This window comes from Lepus europaeus, chromosome 19 (assembly GCF_033115175.1).
Source record: "Lepus europaeus isolate LE1 chromosome 19, mLepTim1.pri, whole genome shotgun sequence".
Classification (NCBI taxonomy): Eukaryota; Metazoa; Chordata; class Mammalia; order Lagomorpha; family Leporidae; genus Lepus; species Lepus europaeus.
The window spans coordinates 12,926,781-12,941,843 of NC_084845.1; the positions used below are offsets into that span (position 1 = coordinate 12,926,781).

Below are 15,063 nucleotides of genomic sequence, written 5' to 3' on the forward strand. Positions count from 1 at the left end.
CTCCAGTCCCCTGCGGAAGCACCCGGAGCCACCTGAGGTTCCTGGGTCCCGTGCGTCTCTTCCCCGCTCCTCTGCACCTAGCCTCGGGTTCCATTTCTAGGGCGACCGGGAGGCACCTCCTGTCTGCCCTTGGACCCGAGGGTTTGCAGCGCTGCGAAGTGATCCTTTGAAACGTAATGGTCAGGGGCAAATCCTGACTCTACGTATCAAGCCGTGTGTGTGAGCCGTGTGCACTGAGCCTGCAGGACCCACAGTGCGTGTAAACCGTGTGCACTGTGCCCTGTGAGACCCGCTGTGTGTGTGAGCCGTGTGCACTGTGCCCTGTGGGACCCCCTGTGTGTGTGTGCATGTGTGTGTGAGCTGTGTGCACTGCGCCCTGTGGGACCCGCTCTGTGTGTGTGTGTGTATGTGTGTGTGTGAGTTTTTATCACTGGTGCTGGGGGGGGGAGTGACGTTTGGTGCCATCCGCCGTGTGCCCCTTCCCCTTGGGTTTTCTGTTTTCTGCCCAGAGCCATGCTCTCAGTCTCCCAAGGTAACCATTTTGTTTTGGTCGGAGCGCAGTGGGGGCTGGGACCTCTTTCTGCCCTTCTGTGTCTGGAACCTCAGCCAGGGAGGCCTAGTGACCCTGGCTGAGGTGAGAGCTGGGCCTGGCTCGTCCGAGCGCCCTCCCTGCACGTGGGTCTGGTGGCCAGTGCTGGCTCTGGTCCTGCTGCGAGCGTCGCCCTGTGGCTACGGGGGGCTTCCTCACAATATGGCCGCCTTGGCACATCCAGCTGTCCTCTGTGGCAGCTCGGGGCTCCGAGGTGAGCAGGCCACATGTCCAGGTGGCGTCTGTGCAGACCCCAGTGGGCCACGTACCTCACGTTCTTGATGAAGACTGGCGTGGCCCGGGCTATCCACAGCCACACATGCTCAGAGGACGGCTTTGCCCGGCCCGTGTAGCGGGGGATCCAGAAGTCGTTGAGTTGAGTTGCTCCCCTAGTTTTGATGCCTGGCCCAGCGCGCAGGTGCGTGGGGTTAGGCTCTGCTCTCGTTGGGCTGTCTGATCGGACTTTGTTGCACGCTGCTGTTGCTGGGAGAACGTCTCCCGTCTTTGCTGTGGTTTGGCTGCCCGGAGTCTCGCGCTGCTTTGTGTTGCTGTCGGGGGACCCGAGGCTCGGCCGCTCACTTAGCTCAGGGTTTCGGAGGCTGGGGGGTCGAGGTCGGGGGCTGCCCCGTGACCTCTGCTGAGGACGTTTTGGCCGCACAGCAGCGTGGCAGGGAAGCAGAGAGGGAACTAGCCAGGTGCAACTCGGATTCTCCAGAACTAGTCCTCTCTCAGGACACCTGAGCCCCGAGACCCCATCACCTCCTGCGGTCCCAGGGCCCGGCCACCACCACCACTCTGGGGACCACGCCTTCAGCATGTGGGCCTTTGGGGGACAAGGCCCCTACCTGGAGCACGGAGAACTTCCAGGAGGCGCCAGAGTAGACGGAAACGAATACAACAAACCCGCTGTGCCTCACCCAGCCCAGCGCCTGTCGGACCCCGGCCAGGTCTCCCCTGCATCTCCTGGGTCGTGCTTGGCTTTGCTGCGGGACTGGTGGTGTGGCACAGCCGCCTGCCGTGCCGGCGTCCCATAGGAGCACCACTCTGCTTCCCAGCCAGCGCCCTGATCGTGCAGTGGGCGGGCAGCTCAGGGCTGGAGCCCTGTCCACCCACGTGGGAGCTGTCGCTGGAGCTCCTGACTTCATCTTGGCCCAGCCCCAGCCACTGAGGCCATTTAAGGAATGAACCAGTGGATAGAGAGATGTGTCTCTCTCTCTGTGTCTTTTAAATAAATCTTCTATTATTTTTATTTATTTATTTATTTTACAAACACGTAACCTTGCTGAGATGCGGTTCCCACACCACGATGTGGTGGTTTTTAGTACGTTCACAAAGTTGTGCAACCATCACCACTCTCAGCTTCTGGAAAATGACATCATCCCTTCCCAGCCAGAAAGACCACACCCACGCCCATCAGCGGCCACTCCTGTTGCCTCCTCTCTAGCTGCTAATCATTGATTTCTCATGGGATCAGACGTAGGCGGCCCTTGCCGTCTGCCGTCACCGGGCTCGGGGCTGTCGGGGTCCATCCGTGCCATCGCACATCTTACTGCGTGCTTCTCAGATGGGTGCTGACGTCCCCTCGTATGAACAGGACCCCTTGATCGTCGGCTGATTGACACTTGAGTTCTGTCCTCGTTGGCCATCACGTGTAATGTGACTGAGAGATTGCGAGCGATGCTTCTGCGAACATGAACTTACAGCTGTGTCTGACATTGATTTATGACAGTGCACATTTTCAGGGGTACAAATAAGGAACCAGATGAACAGAGACAGAGGCGCAGGCTGGAAGGGTCCTGGCACAGAGGCTTCTGTCCCCGTGAGCTTAGGGTGCAGCAGCCTCCGGGCCTGGGTGGGTTCACGTCCACCTCCCCTCCCCGCAGGGCATCTGGAAGCCCAGCTTAAAGCTTCTGCGTGGTTGTGCACTGTCCTTCATCCTCAGTGTGCTCCCAGGAGGGGGGTGTTGGGTCCTAAGATGAGTTCATGTTTAACCTTTTTTTTTTTTTTAAGGCATTTATTTGAAGGTCAGAGAGAGAGAGAGAGAGAGAGACAAATCTTCCATCGACTGGTTCACCCCCAGATGACCAGGGCTGGGCTCCTAGCTTTGGATCGGTGCAGCTCCGGCCATTGCGGCCAATTGGGGAGTGAACCAGCAGATGGAAGGTCTCTCCCTCTCTCCCATCTCTCCCATCTCTCCCATCTCTCCCATCTCTCCCATCTCTCCCATCTCTCCCATCTCTCCCATCTCTCCCATCTCTCCCATCTCTCTCATCTCTCTGTGTAGCTCTGACTTTCAAATAAATAAGTCTTTAAAAAAATCAATGCTTCAAGTGCACTATACATATATATTTTTAAAGATTTGTTTATTTGAACAGCAGAGTTACAGAGACAGAAGCAGAGAGAGAGGTTTTCCATCCACTGGTTTGCTCCCCAGTTGGCTGCAATTACCAGAGCTGAGCTGATCCGATCCAAAGCCAGAGCTAGGAGTTTCTTCCGGGTCTCCCACACAGAGGTGGAGGGGCCCAAGCACATGGGCCATCCTCCGCTGCTTTCCCAGGCCATTAGCAGAGAGCTGGATTGGAAGTGGAGTAGCCGGGACTAGAACCAACACCCATTTGGGATGCTGGTGCCATAGGCGGAGGCTTAGCCCACTGTGCCACAGTGCTGGCCCTGCACCATATATATATTTTTTGACAGGTAAAGTTATAGACAGGGCCGGTGCCGTGGCTCAGCAGGCTAATCCTCCGCCTAGCGGCGCCAGCACACCAGGTTCTAGTCCCGGTCAGGGCGCCAGATTCTGTCCCGGTTGCCCCTCTTCCAGGCCAGCTCTCTGCTATGGCCCGGGAGTGCAGTGGAGGATGGCCCAAGTCCTTGGGCCCTGCACCCGCATGGGAGACCAGGAGAAGCACCTGGCTCCTGGCTTTGGATCAGCGAGATGTGCCGGCCGCAGCGGCCATTGGAGGGTGAACCAACAGCAAAAAGGAAGACCTTTTTCTCTGTCTTTTTTTCTCTCACTATCTACTCTGCCTGTCACACACACACAAAAAAGTTATAGACAGACAGAGAAAGGTCTTCCTTCTGTTGGTTCACTCCCCAAATGGCCACCACGACCGGTGCTGTGCCGATCCGAAGCCAGGAGCCAGGTGCTTCTGCTGGTCTCCCATGTGGGTGCAGGGCCCAAGCACTTGGGCCATCCTCCACTGCCTTCCGGGCCACAGCAGAGAGCTGGACTGGAAGAGGAGCAGCCAGGACTAGAACCGGTGCCCATATGGAATGCCGGCACTGCAGGTGGAGGATTAACTTGTGCCACAGCGCCAGCCCCCGCATCATATATATATATATATATATATATATATATAATTTTTTTTTGACAGGCAGAGTGGACAGTGAGAGAGAGACAGAGAGAAAGGTCTTCCTTTGCCGTTGGTTCACCCTCCAATGGCCACCACGGCCGGTGCGCTGCGGCCGGCGCCCTGTGGCCGGCGCCCTGCGCTGATCTGAAGGCAGGAGCCAGGTGCTTCTCCTGGTCTCCCATGGGGTGCAGGGCCCAAGCACTTGGGCCATCCTCCACTGTACTCCCGGGCCACAGCAGAGAGCTGGCCTGGAAGAGGGGCAACCGGGACAGAATCTGGCGCCCTGACCGGGACTAGAACCTGGTGTGCTGGCGCCGCTAGGCGGAGGATTAGCCTGTTGAGCCACGGCACCGGCCTGCATCATATATTTTTTAAAAGATTTTAATTTATTTGAGAGGCAGAGTTAGGGAGACAGATCTTCCATCCACTGGTTCACTCCCCAGATGGCCACAATGTACAGAGCTAGGCTGATCCAAAGCCAGAGCCAGGCTGATCCAAAGCCAGAGCCAGGAGCTTCTTCTGGGTCTCCTACATAGGTGCAGGGGCCCAAGGACTTGAGCCATCTTCTACTGCTTTCCCAGGCCGTAGTAGAGAGCTGGATCAGAAGAGGAGCAGCTGGGACTCACACTGGCGCCCATATGGGATGCCGGCACTGCAGGCAGCAGCTTTACCCGATACCCCACAGTGCCAGCCCCATCACTGTAGGGTAGTCAGGCTGAGTGACCTCCCAGATGCCTGTGATGGCCAGGCCAAAGCCAGGATCCCGGAACTCAGTCCAAGTCTCCCATGTGAATGACAGGAGCCCAAGCCCTGGTGCCGTCGCCTGCCGCCTCCCAGGGTCTATGGTGCTGGGCACTGTGCTCAGGCACTGCAGTGTGGCCAGGTGTTCAGGGATTTGCCTCTGCCGTGGGAGACCCAGGTGGATTCCCGGGCTCCTGACGTTGAGCCTGGCCCCAACCCTGGCTGTTGCTAGCACTTGGGAAGTTGAGCAAGATGAGAGCGGTCTGTCTGCTCTGCCTTTCAAATACAAGTGGGTGGCCGGCGCCGTGGCTCAACAGGCTAATCCTCCGCCTAGCGGCGCCGGCACACCAGGTTCTAGTCCCGGTCGGGGCGCCGGATTCTGTCCCGGTTGCCCCTCTTCCAGGCCAGCTCTCTGCTGTGGCCCGGGAGTACAGTGGAGGATGGCCCAGGTGCTTGGGCCCTGCACCCGCATGGGAGACCAGGAGAAGCACCTGGCTCCTGACTTTGGATCAGCACGATGCACTGGCCGCAGCGGCCATTGGAGGGTGAACCAACAGCAAAAAGGAAGACCTTTCTCTCTCTCTCTCACTATCCACTCTGCCTGTCCAAAAAAAAAAAAAAAAAAACAAGTGGCACAAAAGTTTAGGGGAAAAATCAGCTTCCATCACCAGAACATTCATTTACAAAACCAAAGAACTCAGACTCTGCAGTATCATATTTGTGAACACAAAGCACCAGACGTCACCAACAGACACGCGCCTCAGCCCAGGGTGTAAATCCCGCAGCCGACAGGCGTGCAGTAGGTGCTGTTCCTCCCACTGTGTCCAAGGTAGAGCTGAGGTCAGCACAGTCGCCGCCCGTGACTGCCTGGGCCGGAACCGGTGTCTGACAGCCCCCAGGAAGCTGAGCGGGGAGGGCGGCCCGCTGGGTCCCGAAGCGCTCGGAACCCACTACCTGTGCCTTTGCCTACTGGGAATCTGCCCGGATGAGTTGTGACGACCCAGCAGAGCTGAGCAGCGCGGTCACAGCGCCAGGGAGCCAGCGTCCCTACAGCTCCCCGAACCGGATTCTCCGCTGCTGAGACATCCAGGGGAACCGCTGGCCGGCCTCCCGAGACGAGCCGGGGCCTGCAGGTGATTCCTGCTGAAGGTCCGGGCAGTGCAACCAGGACACAGCCCCACAGGAGCCCCACAGGAGGCAAGGGGACAGCGACCCTAACACCAGGAAGAGGAGGAGGGGGCGGGGAGCAGCCGCTCCTGGAACCCAGCACCTGAGCCCTGGGCGTCCCCTCCTCTGCACACTGTCCCCTGTCCCCTCAGGGTCCTGGCCCAGCCCCACCTTGCTGCGCGGGGCCTTGGCTGAGGCTGCCCCTCTCGAAGCTTCGGTTTTCTGCTCTGTAAAATGGGGGTGCTCCCAGCCTCCAGAGCAGGCGCCAAGCCTCCCCCTCAGTGCTCTGCTCCCCCACCTGGCCCGTGGGGGTGGGGGGCAGAGGGGGTCTGGGAGGCCTGGGATGAGGAGGAGGATCAGGATCTGAATCTGGTCTCTGCCCTGACTTGCCCCTCCCAGCCTGCCCCAGGCCTCTGCCACCTGCTGGGTGGGGCAGGGGTGGGGGCTGTGGGGGTGGGGCAGAAACTTCAAGGGGCTGCTGGGGGGCAGTTTCTACTCAGCTCCCTGCCCTCCCCACCATCTAGAAAGACCTTCAGCCTCCCCCCCAGAACTCTCTCCATAGAATGGGGGTGGGGCAGATGTCCCCTCTCTGTTCCTGTTCTTGGCCTTGGGGGAGCTGGGGTGCTTCCCCTCCTCACCATGTCCTGCCCCTTGCGGGGGACGATGGCAGTGGTGCTGGGTGGAGGGACCAGGGAGACAGGCGGAGACGCACGAGGTAGTGCACGCTCACACCTGCCCGCTGCGGCGTCCCGTGGAAGCTGTCTGTAGAATGAGGGTGAGCTGCCTCCCGGGACGGGGTGCGCTGTGGCTGGCTGTCTCTGGCAGCTGCTGGGCGGAGCCCAGGCTGCTTCCCCCCTCGGCTGAGCTCCCGCTAGGTCTAGGAATGAGCTGGGGTGGCAGGCAGACTGGACGCCACAGGTGGAAATCCGCTCCGTGCGGCTGCCTTTGCCGTCGTCAGGGTGGCCCCTGCGGGGCTCCAGGGACACCCTCAGCGTGGGTGGGGGAGAGGGGCTGGGGTGGCAGCCCCCACCAGGCCTCTGGGGCCCTCCCTCTGCAGGGCCTGCAGCTCCGGCCTCCTGTGCGGTGTTAATTCTCAGAATGATGGCTCCCAGGGCCCCAGCGCTGGAGCCGCCAGGCAGCAGTGCAGGGCCCTCCGTGGGGGCGGCTCCAGCCAGCCTTGCCCGCCTTGCCCCAGGGCCAGTCTGTGCCAGGTGTGGGCGGTGGGCGGGGAGGGAGGGCTGAGTCACCAGGGCCGGCCCTGCCCTGCCTGTGCTTAAGGTCCCCCCTCAGTCTCCCTGCCGCCACCACTGCTGCTGTCCCACCCACCGCTCACCATGTCCGTGAGTGCTCCTGAGCGGGCTGGGCCTGGGGGCTTGGACCCAGGCTGGGGCTCCTGGGAGGGGCTGGGGCTGGCTGAGGCCTGGGGTTCAAAGGAGGAGTTCCCCTCGCAGGGCGCCGTGAGCCAGCTGGGGCTGTGGCCTCGGGGCTGCCCCTGCCCCCCCCCGCTGTCCCCTCTGCCTGCCCGCTGCTCCCTGGGCGCTGTCTGCTGGAGCACGCGAGTTTCCCTGATTCTCCTGCACTTCCCTGCCTGCCTCTGGCCCTCCCTCCCTCTGTCCTGGCCCTGGTCTCTTCCCTGGTCTCCTGCCCCTCGCTGGTTCCTGGGGGCTGCCCTGCCCTCTGTCCCCTGGTGACTCCCCCCACCCCTGCAGAGTCTCCCGCACAAGACCTCCCTGCCCGAGGGCGTCCAGGCCGGCAACGTGCTGAGAATCCGGGGTGTGGTCCCTGAAAAGGCTGGCAGGTGAGCCCCGGCCTCCCAGCTGAACCCCATCTCTGGACAGCCACCCTGGAGGCCTTGCCCAGCAGTCCTGGGCTTCCAGGGGTGGGGGCTTCAGGCCTCCTGGAGTCTGGCCCATGGGACGCCCCCACCCCACCCTACCAAAGCTGGACAGCTCCCAGGCTCCTGGCAAAGGCGGGGTCCCAGCCAGGAGCACAAGGCCCTGGTCTGGGAGGCTGGCAGCCGGGGCCCTCTTGTGGGACGTGGGACACCGCCTGGTCCGCGGGCACTCGGGGGAGCCCTGGAAGTAGCAGTCCCCCCCCCCCCCGATCAGGATTTTGGCGGGGGGTCACGGACCCGCTCACCCGCCCTGGCCCCGCAGGTTCCACGTGAACCTGCTGTGCAGCGAGGAGCCGGGCGCCGACGCCGCCCTGCACTTCAACCCGCGGCTGGACTTGTCCGAGGTGGTCTTCAACAGCCTGGAGCAGGGCGCCTGGGGCAAGGAGGAGCGCGGCCCGGGGCTGCCCTTCCGGCGCGGGCAGCCCTTCGAGGTGCTGCTCATCGTCACCGGCGACGGCTACAAGGTGCGACTCGGGCCTGGCCCCGGCGTGGCGCTGGGGGAGGCGCCCAGCCCCCGGGTTCTCCCGCGTGGCTCCCTCGGGCGTTGGCGGTATAGGGCCCGGCCGAGGTGGGCGAGAGCGGGGCCGAGGGTGGGGTCCCCGTGCAGGGCCCGGGCCGCCCTCGTCTGGTCGCGCGCAGTCGGTGCGCGGGTCCCAGCCCTGCCCCTGTCCCGCAGGCCGTGGTCGGGGACGCGCAGTACCACCACTTTCGCCACCGCATGCCGCCGGCGCGCGTGCGCCAGCTCGAGGTGGCCGGGGACGTGCAGCTGGACTCGGTGTGCGTGTTCTGAGCGGACGCGGGAGCGGCGGGCCCGGCTGGGGCTGCAAATAAAGCGTAAACCGGTGGTGCCTGTGTGTGTCCCTTCGTGTGCGCGAGGAAAGCGGGCTCAGAGCGGGGCCCTCTGGCCACACAGCGATCCTGCACCCCTTCTGGGATTCCTGTCCGGGAGTCTGGGGTCGCGGCATGGGTGCGAGTGGGAGTGGGGCTGGCCTCACATCTGGGTTTGAGAAGGCAGGAGCCTGCGGCTGGGGCTCATCTTCGGGCCTCGTGGGCGGGGAGTGGCTGGACTGTCCCTGGGCGACCCTTCTGCAGGTGCCACAAATGCGCCGCGAGCCCCTCCCTTCTGGGCCTCAGTCCCTGGTCCCCCCCATGGGAAAGGATGACAGTGCCCCTGGGTTCCTGGCTCCTGGATCTTCTGCGTCCTCCGCATCTCACCTGTCGCATTCCCTCACCCTCTGACCCCGGGACATGGGCGCCCTGCGGCCCCGCGGGTGCCCGCCTCTCCTCCACCGCCTCTGGATGCTGCTCCGTGAGTCCTCTGCAGGTGACTGTCGCCCTCTGGCGGTCGCCGTCGCCGCCCTGAGCGTGGGGGCCCCAGGGAGCCAGGCTGGCTCTCACCCCACCCCGATTGCGCAGGCCTGGCCGCCTGGCTCCAGCGCTTTCTGGAGCCGGGGTTTTGCGTCCCTGAGACCTCCCGGCCATGGCTGTCCTGTCTGCTTGGCCCTCAGTGGTGTGGGCAGCGGTGTGGACGGATCCCCTCCCAGAGCTGGGCACCTGAAAAAGACCTGGGCTCCCTGAACCTCCAGGCTCATTGTGGAATCGAGTTAGCGCTCGTTTTATTTGGCTGTGTGAAGTAATCGGAGTATTAAATGGTTTCTCTGAAGACAGCTTGCATCTGGCACAGCTCTTAGCATACAGGTGATGCCGGGGCCCCTGCTGGAGGGCCCCGATGCAGTTCCTGCCAACGCAGACCCCAGGTGGCTCCCGGGCTTGGCTTCCTGTCCCCTAGGAGGGAGACGGGGTTAAGCCCAGGCTCTGCCCCTCCTGGTCACAGCTCTCATGGGCCTTCGGAATGAGCCAGCAGATGGTGTTCCCGCCGGCTCCCTCCCTCCCTGTTTCTCTGTCTAGACCAGGGCAGCGCCACCCGGCTGGCACACTGGGTGACAGGTGGCTGGGCTCTCGGGTTGGACGGCGCAGTGTTTGGTGTTGGTCCGCCCACTGTGCCTGTTGGTGGAGCACGCACAGGTGTTCCAAGGTGAAAAGGAAGTGTGTTGGTGACTTAACTCCCAATCCGAGAAAAAAACAAGGTTGGTGCCGTACAGAAAACTTTTGGCGTGTTTTTCATGCCCTGTTCGTTAAAGAGACCACCTGTGGGGGCCGGCATCGTGGCATAGCAGGTAAAGCTGCTGCCTGTGATGCTGCCGTCCTGTGCGGGTGCTGGCCCGTGTCCTGGCTGCCCCACTTCCGATCCGCCTCCCTGCTGATGGCCTGGGAGAAGCAGAGGCCGATGGTCCAAGTGCTGAGACCTGAAGAAGCTCCTGGTTTCAGCCTGGCTGTTGCAGTCATCTGGGGAGTGAGCCAGCAGATGGAAGATTCACTCGCTCGCTTGCTCTGTTTCAAATAATTTTTTGTTTTTTTAAATAATCCTTTGCGGACATGTAAACCCGGGGCCGTGAAGTGTTCTTCCTGCTCTGCCCACTGCGGCTGGGTTTTGTCACCAGGTGGCGTGAGGCATGGTGGCGGACCCTGGTCTCCACTGCGCCAGCCATCCTCCGACTCCCCGTCGCGCCCCTGCACTTACTGTGCAGGTTCTGTGTCTGCTGCACAAGGCTGGCTGGCTCATTCAAGGCCACACGTTGGGTGGGTGCAGCCAGTGCGTGTGGTTCCACGCTTGGGGGCCTCAGCCCCTGGGAAACCCTGCTGTGAGTTGGTGTCTGGCGTCAGCCGGCAGAGGTGCTGTTTACGCGCAACGAAAGCCACCCTTGTGCAGCGTCCGGTCTCGTGCCTTTCGACCAGTTCCTCTGGTTGTGTGACCGCCACGTCCCCGTCCCCATCCCCGCTCCCACCGCGCGGCACCCGCCTGCTCTCCGTGTTCATGAATTGGTTCTTCCTGCTCTAAAACTCGATCCATAGAGACTCCAGGGGCCTTCTCTCGTGTGAACATCCGGCTGCTTCTGCTCGCTGGAGGGTGTGTGCGGGCCATTCGTGTGTCTGCGTGACTTTGTGGCTTCTTGTGAGAAGCGGCTCCCGGAGCGACCGAGCGTGGCTTGTTCACCCGTTTACCTGCTGGCCGCATTTAGGCGGCTTCCACGGTCGACGGCGATGAATAAAGGGTGCATGGACAGCGTCTGTGGAGACATCCATGTCGCGAATCCCCAGGATGCAGCTGCCGGGGCGTTCGAGCAGGATATGCCCCCATGCAGTTGGGACACAGGACAGCCGGGCTGCGCCCTCAGCCCTACAGGGCCGTGTCGGGCGCTCTCCTCGTTGACTTCGATTTCACTCATTCTGGTAGATGCGTAGCGGCATTTTACTGCCTCTTGAAAATTTATTTATTTGGAAGTCAGACAGGGAGACAGAGGTCTCCCCTCCACTGCTTCACTCCCCAGATGCCTGCAGCAGTCAGGGCTGAGCCATACCCAGGCCAGGAACCAGCAGCTTCATCCAAATTCATCCAAGTTGAGCCATCAGCTGCTTCCTCCCAGGGTGAAGGCTGCAGGGAGCCGGGACGGAGGGTGGAGCCAGGGCAGGGGCCCGACGTGGGCGGCCCAGGCAGCTGCTTAAGCACTCCAAGTGCCCAGCCGCATCCACTCTTCGATTTTTAAAAAATTGAGGGGCTGGTGTTGTAGCATAGTGGGTAAAGGTGCTGCATGCAGTGCCGGCATCTCATATGGGCGCTGGTTCGAGTCCTGGCTGCTCCATTTCTGATTCGTCTCTCTGCTATGGCCTGGGAAAGCAGCAGAGGATGGTCCAAGCCCTTGGGCCCCTGCATATGCATGGGAGACCCAGAAGAAGCTCCTGGCTTCAGATTGGTGCAGCTCCATCCGTTGCTGCCAATGGTGGAGTGAACCAGCAGATGGAAGACACACCTCTCTCTCTCTCTCTCTCTGCCTCTCCTCTCTCTGTGTAACTCTGACTTTCAAATAAATAAATATTTTAAAAAATGTATTTGAGAGAAAGAGAAAGATCTCCCGTCCACTAGTTTACTCCTCAGACAGCCAGGCTGGGCCAGGCCAAAGCCAGGAGCCTGGAACACCATCGAGGCCTCCATGTCTGCGGCCGGGGCCCAACAGCTTGAGCCTTTACTTGCTTCCTCGCAGGGCAGGAAACTAGGGTGGAGCAGAGTGGGAACTCGGTGCGGGACGCGAAGTCTGAAGCAGCGTCTTGACCGCCGAGCCGAATGCCCACCTCAGGAAGGCTTTATTGAAGCGATTTCTGTGCCTTCGTGGTGGTGCAGGGAGCTAAGCCGCGGCTGGGGCGCCAGCATCCCGCATGAGGGCTGGCGCGAGTCCCGGCTGCTGCACTCCCGATGCAGCTCCCTGATAATGCGCCTGGGGAGGCGGCCTGGGCCCCCGCCACCCGTGTGGGGGACCTGGGTGGAGTTCCAGGCCTGGCTGTTGCCACCGTTTGGGAAGTGAACCAGCAGATGGAATCTCTCTAACCATGCCTTTCAAGTAAATAAATCTTAAAAAAAAAAAAAAAAAAAAACAACAACCAAAAAAACAGGGCCAGTTAGCTGACGTCACTCCCTAAAATAACAAACTGGATTTTCCTGAATACATTTTCTGTATTGACATTTTCTTGTAGTTTTATTATTCAACTACTGTTTCTCCTGGCAAACCATCCTTGCATTTCTGGTGCAGATCCCACTTGGAATGGCGTGTAATCATTTCTGCACACAGGCTGGATTTGGTTTCCTCATATTCTGTTGAGAGTTTTGGCATCTATGCATGTGAGAGTTACTGGGCTGTTTGTTTTTGTGACCTCTGTCTCAGGGCAATAATGGTGCCGTAAAGTGATGTGGAAGTGCTCTCCCTGCCTCAACGTACAAAAGAACATGTGCAGGAATGGTGTTCTTGTTCCTTATTTAATATTTCATGGAGTATCAGTGAAATCATCTGGGCTTGCGGTTTGTGGAAATATTTCTGAATTCCTCATTCAGTTTCTCTACTTGTAATAAGTCTGTTCACGGTCTCTATTTCTTCTTGAGTCAGTTTTGACAACTTGTGTCTTTCTGGGAATTTGTCCATTTCATCACAGAGGCTTCATTTATTGGCTGAAGTCCATTAATTATATTCCCTTATAATTAAAAAAAATTGTTTATCAAGTTCCTGGCTCCCAGTTTCAGCCTGGCCCAGCCCTGGCTGTTGTGGGCATTTGGGGACATAGTAATTAGAGGGAAATTTAAAGCCTTAAGTACATGCTAGGAAGAAAAACCTAAACTCAGAAGCCTAAGCTACCACCCTAGGAATAAGAAAAATAAGAGTAAGTCTAACTCAAAGCAAGTAGGAAGAAGGGAACGGGAGAGATCTGGGTGGAGTCAGTGAAACAGAAAATATAAAGTCCACAGGGAAAATCCAGTGAAGCCAGAAGCTGGTTCTCTGAAGAGAACAAAACAGACATCTCAGCTGCACCAGGGAAAAACCCACACAAAACACAAATTCACCAGTCCGAGAGTGGAGAGGGAACGTCAGTGACACGCAGAAGTGAGAGAGTTGCAGGGGCCGGTGGGCGCTGGGTCTCGTGGCGGAGATGCCTGTGCCCCGCCCCAGCTGCCTGCGGATGCCAACTCGGGACTCAGGTGCTTGGGTCCCTGCCACACACAGGGGAGACCGGATGGGGCTCCTGGCCTGGCCCCGGCTGAGGTGCACGTTTGGTAAGTGGACCAGCAAATGCAGCCAAGGTCATAGTGTAGAGCTCTACACACACCCAGGATACGAGCTCGCAGCCAAGGTCATAGTGTAGAGCTCTACACACACAGGATACGAGCTCGCAGCCAAGGTCATAGTGTAGAGCTCTACACACACAGGATACGAACTCGCAGCCAAGGTCATAGTGTATAGCTCTACACACACCCAGGATACGAGCTCGCAGCCAAGGTCATAGTGTAGAGCTCTACACACACAGGATATGATCTCACAGCCAAGGTCATAGTGTATAGCTCTACACACACCCAGGATACGAGCTCGCAGCCAAGGTCATAGTGTAGAGCTCTACACACACAGGATACGAGCTCGCAGCCAAGGTCATAGTGTAGAGCTCTACACACACAGGATACGAACTCGCAGCCAAGGTCATAGTGTATAGCTCTACACACACCCAGGATACGAGCTCGCAGCCAAGGTCATAGTGTAGAGCTCTACACACACAGGATATGATCTCACAGCCAAGGTCATAGTGTAGAGCTCTACACACACAGGATATGATCTCACAGCCAAGGTCATAGTGTAGAGCTCTACACACACAGGATACGAGCTCGCAGCCAAGGTCATAGTGTAGAGCTCTACACACACAGGATACGAGCTCGCAGCCAAGGTCATAGTGTACAGCTCTACACACACAGGATACGAGCTCGCAGCCAAGGTCATAGTGTAGAGCTCTACACACACAGGATACGATCTCACAGCCAAGGTCATAGTGTAGAGCTCTACACACACAGGATACGAGCTCGCAGCCAAGGTCATAGTGTAGAGCTCTACACACACAGGATACGAGCTCGCAGCCAAGGTCATAGTGTATAGCTCTACACACACAGGATACGAGCTCGCAGCCAAGGTCATAGTGTATAGCTCTACACACACAGGATACGAGCTCGCAGCCAAGGTCATAGTGTATAGCTCTACACACACAGGATACGAGCTCGCAGCCAAGGTCATAGTGTATAGCTCTACACACACAGGATAGGAGCTCACAGCCAAGGTCATAGTGTAGAGCTCTACACACACAGGATACGAACTCGCAGCCAAGGTCATAGTGTATAGCTCTACACACACCCAGGATACGAGCTCGCAGCTAAGGTCATAGTGTACAGCTCTACACACACAGGATACGAGCTCGCAGCCAAGGTCATAGTGTAGAGCTCTACACACCCAGGATACGAGCTCGCAGCCAAGGTCATAGTGTACAGCTCTACACACACCCAGGATACGAGCTCGCAGCCAAGGTCATAGTGTAGAGCTCTACACACACACAGGATACGAGCTCGCAGCCAAGGTCATAGTGTACAGCTCTACACACACAGGATACAAACTCACAGCCAAAGCGGATTCATTCAGGGAAAATAAATCCAGAGGTGAGTGACCACAGACTGAACATGTGGCAGAGGGCTCAGTCCTCAGTGGGCTGGGGGTCTGCAGGGAAGGCGGGGGTGACAGACGAAGGGGAGTTTCTCTACACAGCACCCCCCCCCGACCCAAACCTAGGGAAGATTGCAGGGGGTGGGCTGGGGAACAGCAAGGGCTGTGAGACTGAACTGATCTCTCGAAGGCTGCAGGGATGAGGGGTAAATTCCAGATTCCAAAGGATGAGGGGGTAAGGGG

At 59.1% G+C, this 15,063-nt stretch overlaps 1 protein-coding gene across 1 annotated transcript; it reads left to right on the forward strand.

Annotated features, from left to right (window-relative positions):
* The first annotated feature begins 7,106 nt into the window (after window positions 1–7,106).
* Window positions 7,107–8,534, forward strand: LOC133748551 (galectin-7-like). The gene is made up of 4 exons (XM_062177431.1): window positions 7,107–7,190; window positions 7,560–7,648; window positions 8,007–8,208; window positions 8,421–8,534. Exons 1-4 carry the CDS (start codon window positions 7,185–7,187, stop codon window positions 8,532–8,534), a joined length of 411 nt encoding a protein of 136 aa, XP_062033415.1. The 5' UTR covers window positions 7,107–7,184.
* The last annotated feature ends 6,529 nt before the right edge of the window (window positions 8,535–15,063 follow it).